This window comes from Mus musculus, chromosome 14 (genome assembly GCF_000001635.26).
Source record: "Mus musculus strain C57BL/6J chromosome 14, GRCm38.p6 C57BL/6J".
NCBI classification, from domain to species: domain Eukaryota; kingdom Metazoa; phylum Chordata; class Mammalia; order Rodentia; family Muridae; genus Mus; species Mus musculus.
The window spans coordinates 32,867,424-32,887,788 of NC_000080.6; the positions used below are offsets into that span (position 1 = coordinate 32,867,424).

At 45.2% G+C, this 20,365-nt stretch overlaps 1 protein-coding gene across 2 annotated transcripts in view; it reads left to right on the forward strand.

Annotated features, from left to right (window-relative positions):
* The window catches only part of Vstm4 (V-set and transmembrane domain containing 4), an 82,736-nt gene that overhangs the window by 10,668 nt on the left and 51,703 nt on the right, over positions 1-20,365 (forward strand). For both annotated transcript variants that reach the window (NM_178791.5, NM_001361602.1), the window contains exon 3: positions 19,531-19,599. In NM_178791.5, the coding sequence (NP_848906.1) occupies positions 19,531-19,599 (69 nt within the window). The remainder of the gene's footprint in view (positions 1-19,530; positions 19,600-20,365) is intronic.

The window sequence follows — 20,365 nt, forward strand, 5'->3', positions numbered from 1 at the left end:
CTTTCTTCAGTGTATTAAAGCTCTCATTGTAGAGGTCCTTTGTTTCCTTATATTTATTTCCAGGTATTTAAAATTTTTATGATTGTTGTGAATGGAATTGTCTCTCTGATTTCTTTTTAGTATGATATATGTACATATATACACATACATACATATATATACACATTATATATGTGTGTGTATGTATATATATGTATATATATTATACATATATCATAGGTATATGTTTCTCTTTGTGTGTGTGTGTGTGTGTGTGTGTGTGTATCTATCTATACATGAAGGCTACCAATTTTTCTGTGTTAATTCTGTATCATGGCACTTTGATGAAAGTATTTATCAGTCTATTTTTTTGTTGGAATCTTTGAGGTCTCTTACGTTTAGAATCTTGTCATGCGCAGATAGAATACTTTGACTTCCTTTTCCTATTTGTCTACCCTTTGCTGTTTTTCTTGTCTTATTGCTCTGGTTAAGACTTCAAGCACCAGGCTTATCCGTACAGCTACTCCAATTGTGTGGTGGCTTGTAGTCTTCCGTGTCATCCCTTTCTGGTGCGGAATTCCTTTTTCAGACGCTGTCTTTACTCTGGTGCAGTTTGCATGTGATTAACTACACAGGGTACCTTTTGGTATTTACTCTTAGAAAGGATTTCCAACCACATGCTTAGACAAGTGTTTATGGGCAGATATGAAGGGACAGGGAGGCGAGAGAAATTAGAGTGCATGGTGTGAAAGTCCCAAAGAATCAGTAAAAAATTTAAAAAGCATTTACAATTTTCTGTCACAGTTTTAATGTTAAAAATATTATTTTTTATCCCTTTAAAGTCTGTTTTTATATGAAGATAATTTACTTTTGTTTCCAACTATTCTTCCTAGGGGACAAGTCCCCCATTATCAGTGTTGCAGACTTTCTCATGTACTCTATTATTCTTACATGAGCTATTCTTCTTTAAGATAATCTTGAGAAACAGCTTACATAGTTTTGTGGAAATTGTGTTAGATTTTGATTGGTGTATTGACATTTAAAATTATCATTGTGCTGATATATACATCTGTCTTTTTGTGTTTTATGTTGCTAATGGCAGAATGCCTGAGGTTGAAGTTTGAGTGAGGAGAATGAGTTTATATAAGCCTCAGCTTTAGTGTCTAAGAGTTGAAGGTTGGGTGGCTGTCCCCATTTGCCTCTGATTGGAGACATCTTGGCTGAGGCACAACTTGACAGTAGGCATCATAGGAGGAGCATGTGCAAAAGGGGTGGTTACATGGCGAGACAGGAAGCCAGAGGGAATTGAAGTTCGCTCTGCAACAGTCAGCTTTTAAGGAACTAACTGGGGCCTGAAAACAAAAACCATTAATCCCTTCTGACAGCAGTACCCCAGATACCTACCAGACTGGCTCCCCTTCCCCAAGGTTCCAGCACGTGGATTCTCGCAGGCAAAACTCCTAATCATCGTAACAATGTGCACGTCTTTACTACTTTAACTGTTCTTATCCAGGAGCCCTGAGTTCCTTCATCTGGTCCAGGTTTAAAAAATATCTTATGAATATACATATATTCATAAGATATGTGTGTATGCATATATGTATATATATGTGTATATATATATATACACACACATATAACTTTTTTATTTTATTTCTTAATATCTTATTGTTGTAACTAAAACCAAGCTCTCCCTTCTATCCATGTGCACACAGACACAGTTTGAGAGTTGTTATTGATGATAAGTATGGAGTCTGACTTTTGTTGAGTTGGTTTTGGAATGCTTAGGTCCTGTGTACTTCATCTGTTGTCTCTTCAGTTGCCTATCAATGTGCCTGTGGCTTCATATGTTGTGATTTTCTTGACCACGACCCAGTGGCCAGTGCTTTTAAAGCACTTTGTATGATTCAACCATGAATTTAGCTTCACTGAGTTTCCATCTTGATCACATTTACTCTCTGTAGCTCCAGTTAGAGACTTAGTAAAAAGCCAGATTTGAGAAATCAATGGTGCCTACTAATCAACTCAGCAGAAAGGCCATTGGGGTTGTTCTAGAGAACTTTTTCCCTTAGCTGGACATTCTTGCTATATGTCTGCCAGAGAGAGAGAGAGAGAGAGAGAGAGAGAGAGAGAGAGGACCCACTGGCTTGTAGTGACATTCACATGCCCCTAACCATCTGGCATTCTTCATATTTTCTAGGATTTTCCATCTTCCTTAGCTGTAATGACTTCTGGGCCTGTGAGAGGTCGCCCCACAGAAAGGCCAGAGCTTTTTCCCTTGGGAGGGGAGGGAGGAGAATGGGAATCATGTGGCTGCAAAGCATCATTGCTGGGAAGCTTTCACACCAGGCTGTTGCGTAGATGAAAGTGTGGATATTATGGGGTTGCACAACCAAAGTTCATGACCGGGATGCAGTGTACTCAGGTAGGGTCCCAAGTGTTCGTGTGTGTCACGGTGGAGCCAAGTCTGATATCATGGCGCCATTCATACCACTGTGCTTTGACTTGCTTCCTTGGGAGGTAGAGCATGGGAAAGAGCTGCTATACGGAACAGATCATGCATGACCTCCACTCTGTCACACCCAAGGTACATCGTATGGGTGGCAGACCCATGTGTCTGTCATAAGCATTATGAATGCCATGCACAGTAAAAACAGAAGCAGCAACAGTGAAAAGCCCAGGATCCAAGCAGAGTCAGCCCATCCCAACATCTGCAGCACCCCCTGCCTAATTGCCTATGTACCATGATCTTTCTTCCTAAGGCTGGCTATGTCTTATGTGCATGAAATAAATAGCAGTTTCAGGGAGTAAAGCCTATGCTAATAAGCTAACTCTTCAGCTTGCCGTTTTACATTTTCAGTGGAAAATTATTTTTTTAAGAGAGAGATAACAATCTTTGTCTGTTATTTAATATTTATTTATTCATTTACTATTTGTAAGTACACTGTAGCTGTCTTCAGACACACCAGAAGAGGGCATCAGATCTCATTACAGATGGTTGTGAGCCACCATGTGGTTGCTGGGATTTGAACTCAGGACCTTTGGAAGAGCAGTTGACGCTCTTAACCGCTGAGCCATCTCACCAGCCCCTCTGTGGAAAATTATTAAGCTATGACAGAGATTAAGGATTTTGACATGGGAAGATATAGATATTGGGGCCTGTCAGCAAATCATTTGTTGGGTTTTGACAAGCACTCCTGGGTACACTGAAGGTTACTGGTGTGCTGTGACACAAATCCATAGTCAGAAATTAGGAGTGAGTGCTTGAGCCTCCAGAGGACAGTGAGGCCGGGCTCAGCTCATTGTGGAAAATCTGTCATTGCAGATGAACTTGTCAGTGTAGACTTTCTCATATGAAGGTAAAAATAAAAAAGTGAAATGTAAGGTCCTCTATGCCATGTGCCTCTTGCTGGGCAAGAATCCTTGTGTAGCAAGAACAGGCACTAAGGAGTCCTCTTCAATGCGTGGTGTCTCAGTGCTTCTAAGGCTTGCTGTGCAATGATCAGGATCAAGGCTAGGTTTGATGGCCCTGAGTTGTTTTATCAATGACATTGAAAAGGGCACCCATGCTGCCTTAACAAACTTTCATAAAGTACAAAAATTGAGAAATGTTTTTAACATTGGCAAGGAGTGCAGCATAATAAAAATGTTTCCAGAGAGGTAAAGAAACACAGGCAGAAAATAACAAAATGAGATTCAATTTGAAGACAGGCAGAGTAATACGTTGGGGGCCCGCATAAATCTTAAGCACTGTAGGATCGTCACCAGGAGGCCAGGAGGCTGTCTCTGTGAAGGGATAATGGGATGTGATCAGATGATCTTGTGCAATGTGACACCATAGTGTATGAGCTGTTGTCATTTCTATGCATGGACAGGTCAGCCTGACATCCCTAGGAAGGCAGATGAGGGTGCCACACACTGTAAAGGTAACCACACAATCAACTCTGAGAACACATTTCCAGAAACACAGATACAATCCCCCCAAAAGAAAGACAAATGTAAAGAAACGAACTACAACCCCAGGCAGAGAATCTGTTCTTTTGTTCCAAGAAGCTACGGTTGGCTCAGTGAAGAAGTTGCACTGGAAAAAAAAAAAAACCTTTTGGCTCTAAGTGGATTCTGGGTGTGTATCTTATTTCTTTTTTGCTGTTGTTGCTATAACAAAATGCCCAAGAATGGGTAACTCATATATAATAGATTTATTTAACTCACAGTTCCAGAGGCCAAGGAGTTAAGGACATGGTGATGACACTGTTGAGACTGAGAGCTTCCCGCTCATCAGGGTGACCCCGGGCAGAGCAAGGGGCAGAGGGCTCCCTTTTAGAACAGAGCCATTCCTGTGTAACCCAACTTCCTGTTCATGTCCTTAATGCATGCATGGATTTGGGAGAACCCTGTGGGAGCATCTTTCAAAAGTCCCACCTCTCAACATTTCTGTATTGATGACTAAGTTGCCTGTGCAAGGACTGTTGTGGGGCAGGATAAGATCACAGCAGCATCAACAAAGTTGTTTACCAAGCCACTGAAATGATGGTTGCCTGGGAACACATGGGTAGATCCGTCTGCAGGAGGGATGACCCAATGTGAGTGCAGTGGTAAAGACATACCCAGGACACCGTGGGGATGCACAAAGGGAGGAGAGAACGGTGCTGGAGCTGACACTGGGTGGCTCATGAAGGGGTGTGGCTACCTAGGTGCTCACAGACTGAGTCATGAAGGGGGCTGTACCGAACACTGAAGAGTTTCCAATGGGTGTTCCAGGCCAGTGTTACAACCTCGCCTGATAAGAAGCATTCCTGGAGCCATTGTTAGGGCATGGATTCCCAAGCATGTGACTGGGGTCTGGTATGTGAGTTGGAGATGGATTTGACCACTCAGTCAGGGCTTTCAGCTTTGGAAAACTGTAACACATCCCACAACTTCAGGTGGATCTGCCTGTTGGCTCACGGAAACACAGGTTTGAGAACTAGATGAGATCGCAATCATAATGTATGGCTTTTGTAGTTCAAAGAGTTGAAAGGTTGGGCCTTAAACGTGGCAAAAGGACAAGAGCAATATGAAGTTGTCAAGTGAAAAGCTTTGACTAATGGACTGAGTGTAGTTATGAGAGAGATATTTGGAATAAACTCAGTGTGGAGTGGAGCTGGACAAGAAGCTCCTTGCAGGGGTATAAACGTGTGTTCTGACTACTGTGAGCTGATCTCTGAGTTGAACAGATGAAGGCTTGTGGGTGGATGAAATGTCCAAGGATGGGGCTGTGGGAAACCCCACTGTTGGGCTAATGGAGTGAGATATTTTGGTTTGGTGTTTACTGCGTGGACTCCTTTGGGGTGGAGGAGTGACACTTCCAGGTCACAATCTATCACTGCGTGAAGTCAGAGAAGGAACACAAGCAGGAGCTTGAAGCAGAACCAATGGATGAATGCTGTCTACTGGCTCATGCTCAGCTGACTTTCTTAAAGAGATCAGGCCTGCCTGCCTAAGGATGGTGCTGCCCACAGTAGACCAGCCACCCCCCACCCCATCAATCATCAGTGAAAATACAATCACAGGCAAAGCTATGGGTAAATTGGATCTGGGCAATTTCTCCACTGAGGTTCCCTCTTTCCAGGTGCCTTTTAGGTTGTGTCAAGTTGACAAAACCTAACAGTTCAGGGCTATCCATGATGCTCTGAGTTTGACTAGATTCTGTATCCGGCAAGCATGATAACCCAGTAGATTCCCAAACGCCATTGGCTTTTGGTACCCACAGGCATAAAATGAAACAAGGTAAGAAACAGAAAAAAAATCAAATAAAGTTGCTAAGGGTTTCACTTAGATAGTTGCTAATTATTGGGTAATCAACACAAGTATCTTTGTTCTAAAAACTGAGAACACTGCATGCATGTCTTTTGAGACAGAGACAAAGCATGCTGGTTCTCGTTGATAGTATAATTTCAAGATCACCTTTGAAATGAGGTAAAGATTCCATATTCTTTTTTTTTTCTTTTTATTCATCCTTATCTTATATATTACATCCCAACTGCAATCCCCCCAAGTCTGCCCCTGGCATTTCCCCTTTACACGAGATGAGATCTAATCCCCTTCGATCCTCCCCTTAGGAAGGAGCAGGCCTTCTAGGGACATCAACCAAATATGGCATAGCAAACTCTAATAAAACCAGGCATGTATTCTCACATCAAGGCTGCATGAGGCAACCCAGCAGGAGGAAAAAGTCCCTAAAGGCAGGCAAGAGTCAGAGACAACCCCCACTCCCACAGTTAAGAGTCCCACAGGAACACTGAGCTACACAACCTTAAATATATGCAGAGGGCCATATTCTAAGGCAGTGGTTTTCCGTCTGTTGATTTCAATCTTTGTTGGTCCAACAACCCTTTCACAAGAGTCTCCTAAGACCATTCAAAAACACAGATATATATATGATTACTCATAAAAGTACCCAAAATAACAGTTATGAAATAGCAATGCAAATGATTTTATGATTGGAGGTCATCACAACATGAGGACCTGTATTAAAGGGTCACAGCATTAGGGAAGTTGAGAACCACTGTTCTAAGGGGTTCAAAATCTCTCAGGCATGTTAGAAACATGGTTAACTGAGTATCTTTCATGTAAAATTCTTGGAGCAGAAGTGTTGTAGGTTTTAGGTTTGTTCAGATTTGAGAGTATTTGATTGCACTTTACTATTGGAGAATCTCTAATTCTGAAAATGTGAAAAACTTTGAAATCTGATAACATTTCACATTAGGGAGACTCAAACCTGTTTATGGCTAGTTGCTTTGTAAAATAATGATATTTTCTTTCACTCTTCCTTCCTTCCTTCCTTTCTCTCTCTCTCTCTCTCTCTCTCTCTCTCTCTCTCTCTCTCTCTCTCTCTTTCTCTCTCTCTCTCTCTCTCTCTCTCTCTCTCTCTCTTTCTTTTTTTGATAGTTTTTCTGAGGGACTTTATTTTTCTCTTTTCTTTTTTTTTCTTTTCTTTTTTTATTATTAGATATTTTCTTCATTTACATTTCAAATGCTATCCCAAAAGTTTCCTATACCCTCCCCAACCTTGTTCCCCGACCCACCCACTCCGACTTCCTGGCCCTGGCATTCCCCTGTACTGGGGCATATAATCTTCGCAAGACCAAGGGCCTCTCCTCTCAGTGATAGCCGACTAGGCCATCTTCTGCTACATATGCAGTTAGAGACACGAGCTCTGGGGGTACTGGTTAGTTCATATTGTTGTTCCTCCTATAGGGTTGCAGACTCCTCCAGCAACTTGGGTACTTTCTCTAGCTCCTCCATTGAGGGCCCTATGTTCCATCCAATAAATGACTGTGAGCATCCACTTCTGTATTTGCCAGGCACTGGCATAGCCTCACAAGAGACAGATATAGCAGGGTCCTGTCAGCAAAATCTTGCTGGCATATGCAATAGTGTCTGGGTTTGGTGGCTGTTTATGGGATGGATCCCCGGGTTGGGCAGTCTCTGAATGGTCCTTCCTTCCATCTCAGCTCCAAAATTTGTCTCTGTAACTCCCTCCATGGGTATTTTGTTCCCTATTCTAAGGAGGAATGATACATCCGCACTTTGGTCTTCCTTCTTCTTGAGTTTCATGTGTTTTGCAAATTGTATCTTGGGTCTTTCACTCTTATAGATATAAAAGCCTTGACTAAACCCATCTGCACTCCCCATGCAGCGCTGACTGGTCACTTCTGTGCACTGGACATAGCAATTTGCAACTCAAGCTGCTGTCTGCTGTGTTGGGCTGTCAGAGTCGCAGCTGCCTCCCCAGCGAGCTCTTTCCCTCTCCCTCTGCCCCAGGCCCACTGTGCTGGTCTTCTGTTCACTGTTCTGTGAAGAAACTCCTTTCCCTTGTTTGACCAGCCTGCTCTCTCCAAGCTTTGAGAGTCTCCCCACCCTGTAACTCTTCCGATCTTTGTTGTGTTCCAGGACAAGTTCCTAGACTTGTTCATCTAAGGGTATTGATCTGGCCAGGTCCATCCCAGAAACTGCTGATTCCATAGCTTGATTGGCTAACATGGCTCCAGGCCACAGTGGGATCCTTAAGCCTTGTTTCTTCAGCTGTGTGCAGTGGTGAGGGTTCATGGGGTTCCGACCTAAAGGAGACCTCCCCTCAGTCCTGCTACCAGCAAATGCTAGATAGACTGGTTACAGAGCTCATCCTGACAGCCCATGTGTGAGTGAGACCTTGCCTTCCACTTTAGCCTTCAGCTGTGAGGGCTGCAATGGCTTTGGATCTCAGGAGTTTATGGAAGGAAAAGGTCTTTAGTTGTTTTTCAGCCAAGCTCTCCATCCTGTGGGATCAGAAGCAGCCAAACATTTTGAGACGAAATACCCCCCAATCCCCACCCCCGTTTAAAGGGAATCCCATTCATCAATAGTGAAATGCTCAGAACAGCAGCAACCTGCAGACTCCGGCAGTTTAACCAGGGTTTTACTCTAACCACAAACAGCATAGTTGAACAAGCCAGACTGTTGTTTGATTTGAGGTTATATAAGTCAGCGTTCAACGTGGTAAGTGGATAGAGCAAATGGAGAAATGCTGTTACCATAAGAGTTCGGTGGCAGACCTGGCAAGATGACTCAGTGTGCAAAGCACTTGCCAGGCAATTGTGAGAACCTGAATTCCATTCCCAGAGTTCATCTGGAAATCACGTCCACTGGGGTCCCTCTAATCCCAGAGTGTTGCTGGGGAGAGGAGAGGTGCAGTCAGGAGAACCCTGGAAGCTTTCTGGCAACTACTTGGGTTTACATCTTGGCAAACAAGGGACCCCCCACCTTAAATAAGTTGGAAAGTGGGGGACAGCAGCCCAGGTCTTCCTCTGACCTTCCCATAATCTCTGTGCATGTGTGTGCCAACATGTGAACACATGAGTGTATCATGCCCAGACACATCATATAGAGAGAGGGTGGGCAGGAGAGAGAGAGAGGGGAGGGAGGAAGGAAAAGAGGAAGGGAGGGAGTGAAAGAGAGAAAGCACATGAGCACGATTTATGAGAAAAAAGTTTGGGGGCAAGGATGAAATGAGAATATAATTTATCATCTGGGCATTTGACCCCAAAATGTGAGAGGGGACTTAATAATTAGATTTCGACTTAATACCACAGGGAATGGATGCTTCAGGTTTCAATGGAAGAAGTTAACTAAATCCCTTCTCTCTGGAGGCCTGGAACAGATAATTAGGACTGAGATTTACTAAACATTTAGCGCTACTGCTTAATTAAGCAAGCGCACATCATGGTGTTTATGGTGTCAACAGGTCCAAACACTCAGAAGCAGCACATTCATGACCAGAGTGTAATTTAAACAACTCTCAGACGCATCCCTCATTGCACCAAACCACAAACCAACCACTAGTCTTGAAAGATGTCAGGAGAGTAAAAAAATGTAAACTCCCCAACATGGAGGAAGCTTTCCTTTATAAAGCTATCCTTGGAACCCTGTGCCCAAAGAGGCATGAGGTAGACAGCCAGCATCCCTGCTGACCTTGGACTACAGCCTCCTTATCCAGGGTGGGCAGCACGAGAAGACAACATATAAAGGGTGTGCTGTAGAGCAGGTGCCCTTGACGTGGGAGGAAGGCAGGGACAAGTGTATAGCTTTGGGAGGTACTTGAGAGAGGTCACTTTGTGGAGGCTGCTTGACCCACAGGAGGGCTTCAAGAGACATAATGGACCCTACTATGTCAGCATGGAAGGCAGCTCAGCCCTAAGGAAGAGGAAAAGAAACTTAAAAAAATCAAGGACCTGCAAGTTGGCCATGTGGTCCAGCAGAGGGGGGAGGGCGGTAATGAGAAAGTGGAGAGGGAACCGGCCAATGATTGCCCAGGGATTTCAGGAACCGGCCAATGATTGCCCAGGGATTTCAGGAACTGGCCAATGATTGCCCAGGGATTTCAGGGCCCTGCCAGATTCTGCTTTGATGTCTCACCTGTGTTTCAGTGTACAGACTTAGAAAGAGGTTCCAGGACATGTTTTACATGTAAAAGATGAGTGAGTGATTTAAACTCTTGGGTAACCTTCTCCTGATTGAAATGGCAAAAGGGGACAGAAAGGCGGATGCTGAACAAGACTGAGTGAGTAACTTTGTCTTGAGCTTCAGTGTTCCCTACTTCAGAATGCTGATCCTTGTATTCTGTCTCTGGCTCCCTTGAGGAATATGAACTTCCTTTGCCACCGCCAGGCACCCTGGGACGTTTATCTCTTTTTAGTCCTTTGCTTTGTTTGCTTTGTTTGCTAGAATTCTACTTAGCCTACGTGCAAAAGGCAAGAGTGGACAAAAGCTGGACATAGCTGAGGCTCACTGTTTATCGGAAAGACCCTGGGGAGGTCACTGAGGGCCATTGCTGACTTATGTGGCTCTGTCCCAGCCTCAAGAGAGGCTGCCTTTGACCTGAATCTTGGAGAGGCAAGGGGGAAAGGAAGTGACAGGCCAGCCTCAGAGCAGGAACAGAGGTCTCTGTGTCTTGGGTTCCTCCTTCCTCCTCCGACTTGCAGATCCAGATCTATACAGTGAGAACGAACACAGCTACATTTTAATTTTTCCCCCTTGGGAGTTATCTGGTCCTTCAGTAAGGACTGACAGTGAGCCTGTTAACTTTGAATTAGGGACAAAGGGGCCGTTGACACCTTATTTGCTTTTTTCCTGATCACCTCTTTTTCTTACATGGATCTGTGCAGAATAGAGTCAGGGGAAACCGAGGCAGGGTGGCACATGTTCTTTCTGGATATAAATTAGCAAGGCTCAGATATCAGGCAGCAGGGTTCAGACATCTGCTCTTCTTGACAGAAGCTAAGACTCATCTTCTGCTTAAGGAGTCCTGCGCTTTTCCTGTAGAAAGGCTGTAAAATAAACCCCACGGGGTGCAAGTCCAGCGCCAGCCGTGCAGAGCCGAGCTCTGTGGCTGCTGTGCTGCTGCATCTCCATGGCTTCGGAGGCTTCAGAGAGGAAAGGGGGCTTGAGCGGGACAGGGGCTCCTGTCCCTGGCCTCTTCCAAAGTTTCCAACATGTAATGGTATCATGGTTGTGTTTTCAATTCTTTTTGAGTAACCTGTTTCCCTAGTATGTATGCCCCACCATACCGTACCATACCACACCATACCATATCACACCACACCATACTATACCACACAACACCATACTATACCATACCACACCATACATACCACACCATACACACCACACCACACCACACCATTCCACACCACACCACACCACACCACACCACACCATTCCACACCATACCACACCATACTACACCACACCACACCACATCACACCACACCACACCACACCACACCACACCACACCACACCATACCACACCATACTACACCACACCACACCACATCACACCACACCACACCACACCACACCACACCACACCACACCACACCATACCACACCATATGACAGACTAACTGATCCATTCATTCCTCTTGTTTTCTGCTGTGACACCACCTTGCTACATTGCCTAGCTTTGTTTCTAACTCCCGTGCTCCAGGGCTCCTCCTTCCCCAGCCAAGGTCTGCAGGGCCACACTTCCAGAACCACTTCACTCCCGAGAAGTTAATATGCCTTGACCAATGGACCAAAAAGAATTCTAGCAAGCAAAGGAACAAGACATAGATGCAGATAATACATGGGGCAGTCGTGCCTGGCACACACTCTGTAGGTAGTGATGCGTTCTAAGGCAGCATGATTGGCAGGGAGTGGGAGGCTGGGATGCTGGGTAGTCCTGGAGGAAGTTTTCTCTGATGCAAGTTGCTTCCAGAGCCCAAGTGTCTCGGAGACTATGGAACACTGTCCGCATAGCACACACGGTAGCCATTGCTATCTTAACCAGAGCAACTGTTACTGCCGTAGGAGATCCTTAATATCTGGCCTGTTGTGTTTTCTCAGCAGAAGGGATGGAGAGGGTCATTCTCGAAGGTTCTTATCTGAGGTTTTGACCATCTCTTCCTATACTTTTCCCCCTAGCTGCCTGTAATTCTTCACCAATTGCAAGTGGTCTTAGGGGGAGTAAGCATCTAAGAAGTGGAGAGTTAACTCCAGTTATAAAGGGGCAGGGAGTCCTTTTTAGGAATGGGAGACAGACAAGCTGAGGTGAGTTTCCCCAGCTCAAGAGTCAACCATTGTCATGTTCTTGGTCCTTGGATGTGACCTAAATTTGTCTTTTAAGCTTCTCAAATAATTGAATTCTTTGTTAAAGAAATTGAGGGCACTGGCTTTGTTGTCTGGGCCACTGCCTCCTTGAGAAGACACACAGGGCCTGTCTACTAGTGCCAGGCCCCAAGACAATGACGAATCAGCCAGCAGTCAGGAGATGACTGGGGTGCTCAGAGTGGGGAGAGATTTCTGGACAAATGGATCCTTTTAAAATTTGGACCCCGTTTGCCTTTATAACCGGAGTTAACATTCTTCTGTGCAGATTTCCTCTGATGACAAGTGTTCCTCGAATTTTGGAATCCTTGGGGACACACCGTTGTGACAGGCTCACTCCTGGGCACTGTTACACTGCTCTCCTTAGTGTGCACCAAGGAGGCACTGTCTAGATTTTTCTCGAGTTCTAAATCCTGCCCTGGGCTGGACAGGAGGCCAAGGCCGAAGGCTCCCAAGATCTCAAGAGCTCCTCCACGTGGGGTCCTGGGAGCTGGACCCTCTGTCCCTTCTGAGAGGAAGGTCCCCTACTCAGGCAAATTCTCCCCCAGGAGCTCAGGGGCACTGCCAGAGAACCTTCATTTGACAAGGACTAGTTAGTTGTTTGTCCTGCTTGTTAAATGGTTCCCAGCTTTGCCTACTGGGCACTAGGTAGCTTCAGCTGAGATCAACATGCCCTGCACAGAATGCTTTAGCCAAGTTGGCCAAGCAGCAGAGACAGAGAGGCTGAGGTGGGTCAACCTTTGTCATGCTCTTGATCCTTGGATGTGACCTACATATGTCTTTGAAACTTCCCCAATAGTTGAATTCTTTGTTAAAGAAAGAGGGCACGGGTGAGGTTTCTGGACAAAATGAAATGTGTAACCATCCCTAATACAGACGGCTGCGATCAGCCAGTCCAGACAGCTGTTGTTGGTGTCCTTGAAGGACTCGGAAAGTCTGGAAGTCTCTCCCTGCACTGAGGGCATTAGCACAGGGTCTCACATGAACTTAGTCACAGTGGAAACACACCCTCCCCACTGATATTTTTGGGGCTTTCTTTTCAAGTTAGGATTCAAGGCCACTGATTCCCCTGTACGACCCATCAAAGGATGTGACTAAAGTTCTTTCTTTGAAACCTACTTTCTGCTCCTTCTAGACAAAATTGGTTTGTCTGAGTCCTCTGGGCTGCAAGCTTTTTCTTTTCTTCTTCTTCTTCTTTTTTTTAATGCTGTGGCTGCTTTCAGCTAGCAGCTCCCAGAGAGGTGGCAGTCTGTGGTACACCTTACAACTTATTAGATTTCTTCCTATTCTGCTCTCCTGGGGAGGGTCTAGAATAGCTGGCAGCTTTGTTGTCTGGGCCACTTCCTCCTTGAGAAGATACCCAGGGCCTGTCTACTGGTGCCAGGTTCCAGCATCAGTTAGCAGTCAGGAGTTGACTAGGGTAGGAACAAGCTTTATTTCTCTCCTCTGCTTTGATCTTAGAACCACTGACCAATAGGCACAGTGGTAAGTAAATCAAAGCCTCTCCTACTGGTGCAGTTGAACGGAGAAAGCTTCCGTCTGGCTCTCTGCTTAGTAAGAGTCCCTGTCTCCCTCTCTCCCCATGTAGACCCTACATTCTGTAGCAACTGGAAGTTGGGTCCTACACCTGACTTTCCTGGATGCAGGCAGGATGGAAGAGAAGATAGTGCATAAATAATTACAGTGGGTGGGGTGGAGGAGAGGGTGATAGCTGCTCACTTGCAGGAGCTTGAGTGAGGAGCCCTTCCCAAGGCATGTGTAGCCTCTGTCACCTCATGCAGCCCCAGCCTCTATCTACAGAACAACCCGACAGAGCTGTCAGGTTCCAGAAATTACAGCAATTTGGACAGGAGGGTTGTTTGCTGTCCCTCCCCTACTGTCTGACTGTACAGCTGGTTAATAAGGGGAGGGGACCAATAGCCAAAATACACAGACTTGTTGGCTCTTGGTAAAGAGCCTGCAGTCTCCTGATAGCTAGCTAGTTCACTGGGAGGGAATTTTGCAAAAATGTGCATCTTCTTTCAGAATGTCTTGGGCCAAAGTGAATAATCTGTGGTTGGAGAATGTGTCACATTTTCTTTTGGTCCTTGTATTTTGTGGTGGTAGAAACCAAACCCAGGGTTTCACACATACTGAGATGTACTTGACCCCCTGACTGAGCTATAGCCAGCCTCCAGCTAAATGCTTTCTAGAAGTATTGCTATTCTCTTTCCCACATTTCACCCCAGAGAGGCCTCTTTCACTCTGTGCCTACAGGACAGGTTGGCCAAGGTCAGTTTATCTCAGCCTTGTACATGTGCCACAGGGGGAGGTGCATCAATGCATGGACCAGAGCCATGGCTGCTCCACTACAAAGCCCTTGCTGTGGACAGGCCATATTAGACATCCGGGTTTCCTTACAGTCTGTGTTCTCAGACACATAGCTTGACATTGTGTCAAATTCACTTGAGATAGCACAGGATTAGCAACTGAAATAAGATAGTTACAGCAGAACTTTGAGAAATTCCTGAAGCTCTGGCAGGGACCCTGTGTAGGTTTTTTTTTTCTTTCTTTCTTGTGGGAGCAGATAAGTGTTGCTAATCTACCAGCGCCAAGCAATAATGGCTGCACTTTCCCATGAGTTGTCTGAACTGGAAAGGCAGGTGAGAGTCCCCACAGGTTGAAAATCCCTGTTTATGAGATTTCTTGTGATGGGTCACCATGGTGTATTTAGGATTGGAATTAGTTAACCATGAGGCAGAGAGACCTGAACTTGGATTAAATCAGAGCCACAGGTTCTTTCCCTGGAAGATGTATGGAAGTGATTGCTGGGCACCTGCTCTGGCTAAAGGTGGTGGCAACCTAGTCCAGTTGCAGGGCTAAGCAGAGGGATGGAGAACCCTTTCATTTTGTCCATTTAGATGTCTGGCCATTGCTCCATGTAAAGGGCTCTGTGGCAAAGATCCCTTCTAGGTGTGGATGGGAATCATAGCAGTCAATAATACAACAATTCTGCTCTTAAGGGGCCGACTGCCTGTGGGTAGAGGTGTTGATAACGTCTCAGACACATTTGGACACAGGGACATGGTTGGAAGCACTCTGTACACTCTAACCCATGCAGGCCTCCCCTGCCCTGCCACTGGTACTTAAAAACTAAGACACCAGGCACGTCAGTGGCTTGCCTGGGTTCTCACACCCAGCAAGTGGCATTTGAGCACTTCAAGCTAATCTACACAGGCTCACCATACCCTTTGTTTCCTTCTCAAAACATCCAATGTGTGCATGTGTGTGTTTATGGATTTGTACTTGTTAACGTGTGTGCATATATGCATATGCATGAGAGGACAGGTCCGTGATGGATGTCTTCTCTTGATTGCTTTCCACCTTTAGTTTTTGACCCAATCTGTCACTGTACCTGAAGACCTTTGATTCAGCTAGACTGACTGGCCAATGAACTTCAATAAGACTTTATCACTGGGGTTACACGCATGCTTTGCTATGCCCAGATGTTTTCCCCATCTACTTTTTAAATTTTTTGGAGAATTTCATAGATGGTAATATTTTGATCAAGCCATCCTTCCCATACCCTCCCCTTCATTTCTACTGTATGCCCCCCCCCCACCTCCTTATGCCAACTTCTTGCAGCCTTCTTCTTGAACTGGGTTTTCAGTGCTGACTAGAGGTCCATGAATGTGGGGCCATCTATTGGGGCATGGGTAGCCTCTCAAGGCCACCTCCTGAAGAAAACTGACACCTCCCTCCCACAGCGGCCACCAATTGCCAGTAGCCTCTCAGACAGAGCTGGGACTTTGTGAGACCTGATCCATCCTGGGATTTTGGCTAGCTTGATCCTGTATAGGTCCTGTGCCTGCACACACGGCTGCTGTGAATTATTATGTGCAGTGGGCTCTGCCCTGTCTGGAAAATACTGTTCTGCTGCAGGTATCTCTTCCTTCTTCTAGAGTAATTCCTGAGCTGTTGGGGGAGGGATATGCTATAGATGTCCCATAGAGAACAGAGCACAGCATGGCCTCTTATTCTCTGTGTGTGACCAGTTGTGGTTCTCTGTACTAATCCATCACGCACTGTCCACAGAAGCTTTTCTGAAGAGGGCTGGGAGATGCATCAGTCTCTGGGTGTAAAGATGAGGATTTGGTCAGGACCAGTTCATTACTATTTCCAGATAGCAGGGTACTAGCGCTAAGTCCTCCCAGCTCTCACAGAGGTACTGGAGATCAAAACTCGGGTCCCATGCTTGCATGGCACATACTTTATTGATTCTTCTGCCTTCTTCAGCTCCTGCTTCGTGTTTTACACAGGACTCACTAGGCTCTCAGTTGACTCTGGGGCTGTAGACCTGGGATAGGGACAGTAGTTCTGCACTTGTGACAAATTGCTAGGTAATACTGATGCTGCCAACTCCTGGACCACACTGGAGTGGTGGTCCCTGGACCATGATGGGCACATTTGACCTTCTAAAGCTAAGCTACTCAGAGGGTGTTTAACATCCACTCTGCGCTGCCTCCTTCAGGATTTCACGGAGCGTTCTTTCCCAGGCTTGATAGACAAAGATTAAGGTTGTTATGAAAACTACTCAGTGTAGTCCAGGAAATGGATGGATGGTTTCAGGGGACAAACTACATGGATAACTTGCAGAGTAGACCGCACATCAGACTTCTTCGGACCTTGAGCCCCAAGCTCAAGTCTCCCCTATATATTCCTCCCTACTGCCTCTTTCCTCCACTCCAATCTGCTCCCCACCTCTCCAACATGACTGTCTCACTTAAAGTGCACCAGCCCCTTCATACTGCACCACAGCCTGCAAGAATCACATGCTTATTGTTTTAAGTTCTGGTGCTTGGTTGCTCTGTCAGTCAGTAGAATACAGGAGTTCTGGATTAAGAAAAATTGAACAGGAAGGGGAAGTTGAGTTTTGATAATATAGTTCATACGTACACATAAACACACACTAAAGAGCATGTATGTGTGCAATGAAATCTCATTGCAGGAGTGCCAGGCTGCTTTCTGTCACACACACACACACAACACACACACACACACACACACACACACACACACACACACGCACACACACACTCATGAGCACATGCATATGCATGCATGAGCACATGTGTGCACGCAAACATACAATGCTCAAGCTCACACACATACACTACTTGCCAATTTCCAGGGAAAGGTCATGAGAGTGACACAAGTTTCCTTTAGGGGAGGGGAGAGAAATCTCTGAATTTTTGCCTCATGAACAGCAACTCTATGTGTTCCCCGATTGTACATTTGCTTTCTTAATTTTAATTTTATGTATATGAGTACTTTGCCTGTAAGCTAGGTCTGTGTGCAATGTGTGTAGCTGATTCCCATACAGGCCAGAAGAGGGTGTTAGACCCCCTGGAACTGAAGTTCTAGAATATTGTGTACCTCCACATGGGGGCTGGATATTAAGCCTGGTTCCTTTGGAAGAGCAGGCAGTGCTCTTAACCACTGAGTAATTTCTTCAGTCGCAAACATAGCTACTTGTGAGCTTATACACGACAGTTCTCACACTTGTTCTTAGACAGGGTCAGAGATGACAAAGACGAACAGAGAAGGAATTCAGTCATCAGACACACAAGCCTTCTGGAAGTTTCTCTGCAACTGCTCGACAGAGAAAGTGACGGCCAGGATGGTTAGAAGGCAAATGAGTTTGGGGTGTTCCTGAACGTGGTATGAAACCTGTGTGGACTGTGACAAACAGTCCAGGCTTCCTGCTGTGGAACCCCAAGGAACTAAACCCAAAGCAAGAAACAGCCAGACTGAAAAAAAAAAGATAGTTCCTAAGCAGTTCAGACCCTGAATGGATAAGGCAAACATTACTCTTCACCATGCTCTCAGGAAATGGAAGACTTCTTTCTCTAGAGACTTTGTGCTCTTCCTAACCACGTCTGACGTTCCCTCTGGAAAAATTCTCAGGCATACTGAGACAATGTCAAAATCAAAACCAGATGGGAAGAACACGTCTGTGGGTCATACTTGCTATGGAAGTTGTCAGGCACGGCTGTTAGCTTTGATCGCTAGCTTGGTTAGGACGTTAGATGAGAAACTGGAGGATCCATTGGAGAACTGGGGTGTATGAAGAAGAATTGGACAAATAATCCTGAGCTGAAAAATGCCATAAATGAAAAGAAAAAATAGGGTGGACACACAGAAAGAGAAGATCAGCTGTCTGGAAGACACTTTAAAACTAAATATCCAATAATGGTCCCAAAGACAAAAGGGTAGCAAGTTAAGAATTGATATCTATAGCAACAATAATTCAGACGCATATAGGAGTCACAATAACACGAAATGAACAGGCAGCCTGTCTCTGTCTCATTGCTCGTCTCTTGTGCCGATGCCTTCTGCATTTGACCTGCCTTTCTAAAAGTCAAGTCCTTGATTTTCTTGTCTAGAGCTCTTCAGTTGGTAGCCACAGATCACAATTGGCAATTTAAATCTAAATTACTAAAATTTAATTCAATTCAATATTTTGCTTTTTGAGACAGGGTTTCTCTGTGTAACCCTGGCTGTCCTAGAACTAGCTGTGCAGATCGGGCTAGCCTTGAATTCACAGAGATCTGCCTGCCTCTGCCTCCTGAGTGCTGCGGTTAAAGGCACGCTGTCTTGGCCAGACTATTCACATTTCAAGTGCTCAGTAGCCACAGGTAGCCAATAGCTGCTGACCCAGACAACACTCACATGAAACATTTCTGTCAACACAGAAAGTTCTGTCCGACAATCAGCTCACCCCCTGATATTGTTGTCTGTTTAGTTCCCTAGAGTGGTATTCAAGGTCTTACACACTATAACTCAACTTGTTCTACTGAACACAGAGTAAGTCCTTTGACCAACCATCAAGTAAAAGAAGGTGAAATAATCTCAGGAGAAGGAGCCTGCTGTCTTATAGCAGTGTCTTCCATACAGAATTGTCTCAGGGCCTCTTCCTGCCAATTCAGGACTCCAGGTGCTTCTGTCTAGGAATAAATACTGAGCACTGGGCAATGGAAAATACTAAACTCACAAAGGAAATGGTTACTTGGTTTTGGTACTCATCAATAAACTCTTTATATTTGAAAGTATGTGGGGCAGGCATGACTTCCATTAGGCTATACTTTGGCTTTGCCATTCTCTGGCTTTTAAACACAGACAGCTTTCTTTGCCTGTTCCGAGGCCCAGGTCTCTCCACTTTTGGTGGAAGCCATTATTTTTCTCCTTGGTATCTGGGTTGTGAAGACTTAAGGCAGTTTTGTCAATGTAGACTTTATAAATTTAAGTGACATCAGTACCGTATGGCAGCATTTGTGGGGTTACAGTGTGGGTCAGGGCTGTGAGTTGCCGTGCGTCATGTTATCTTGTATCTTTGTGCTTACAGTGATCTCCCTCAAAGCTGGCGAAGATTCATCATTTGAGAAAAAGAAGGTGACTTGGGCATTTTTTGAAGGTAAGTCTGGTGTCTTGATGCAGCCTCATTTCTAGCCAGAAAGAAAGGGATAGAAAAAGAGAAAGAAAGGATTCAAGTCTCTTAGTGTTTTCATAGCATCAAGTTATATCCTGGACTGATCTTTGCAGGAGTGAAATGGTAATTACGAGTGGTATCCTCCACAGTGGACAAGTGGGGGTGAAAATCTTACTCTGCCCACTTCCATTTGTTTCCTTGTTTCACTGCCCTGTACTTCTCCTAGGTGATACTGAGGAAGGTCTTCCTAGGGATGTGCCATTAAAGAATACATCCACCAGAATTGCCTTTAATTTCTGGTTGCTTTAGAAGTTTGGGGTTCTAAAAAGTTTGAAAGCTATATGCAAGTTATCTTCACCTCATGTTAGAATCACACAGGGGGCTTTAAAAAACAGGGATGCTTGACCATCCAGAGAGATTCTGATGTAGGTGGAAACGTGTGCATACTTCCCCATTTGACTCCAGCTTGCTGCAGGCTAGAATTCATGGCCTCTGAGACTGCTCAGAGGCAGTCCTACCCTGGAGCTTGTCTTGAATGCAGGATTAACTCTGAGATGGTCCCTTATGCGTTGGGAAGGACTGTACATCTAGTATTGACACACTCTGTAACATGATTTGAATCTCCAAGACACTTGGTATAACACAAACCTCTGGCATCCATTCAAGTATGAGTCTTGGAGTGGAGTTTCCAACAGTGGTGATGCTCTGTCACTGTAGGGGACATTTGCTGGTTTCAGGGACAGTTTTGGTT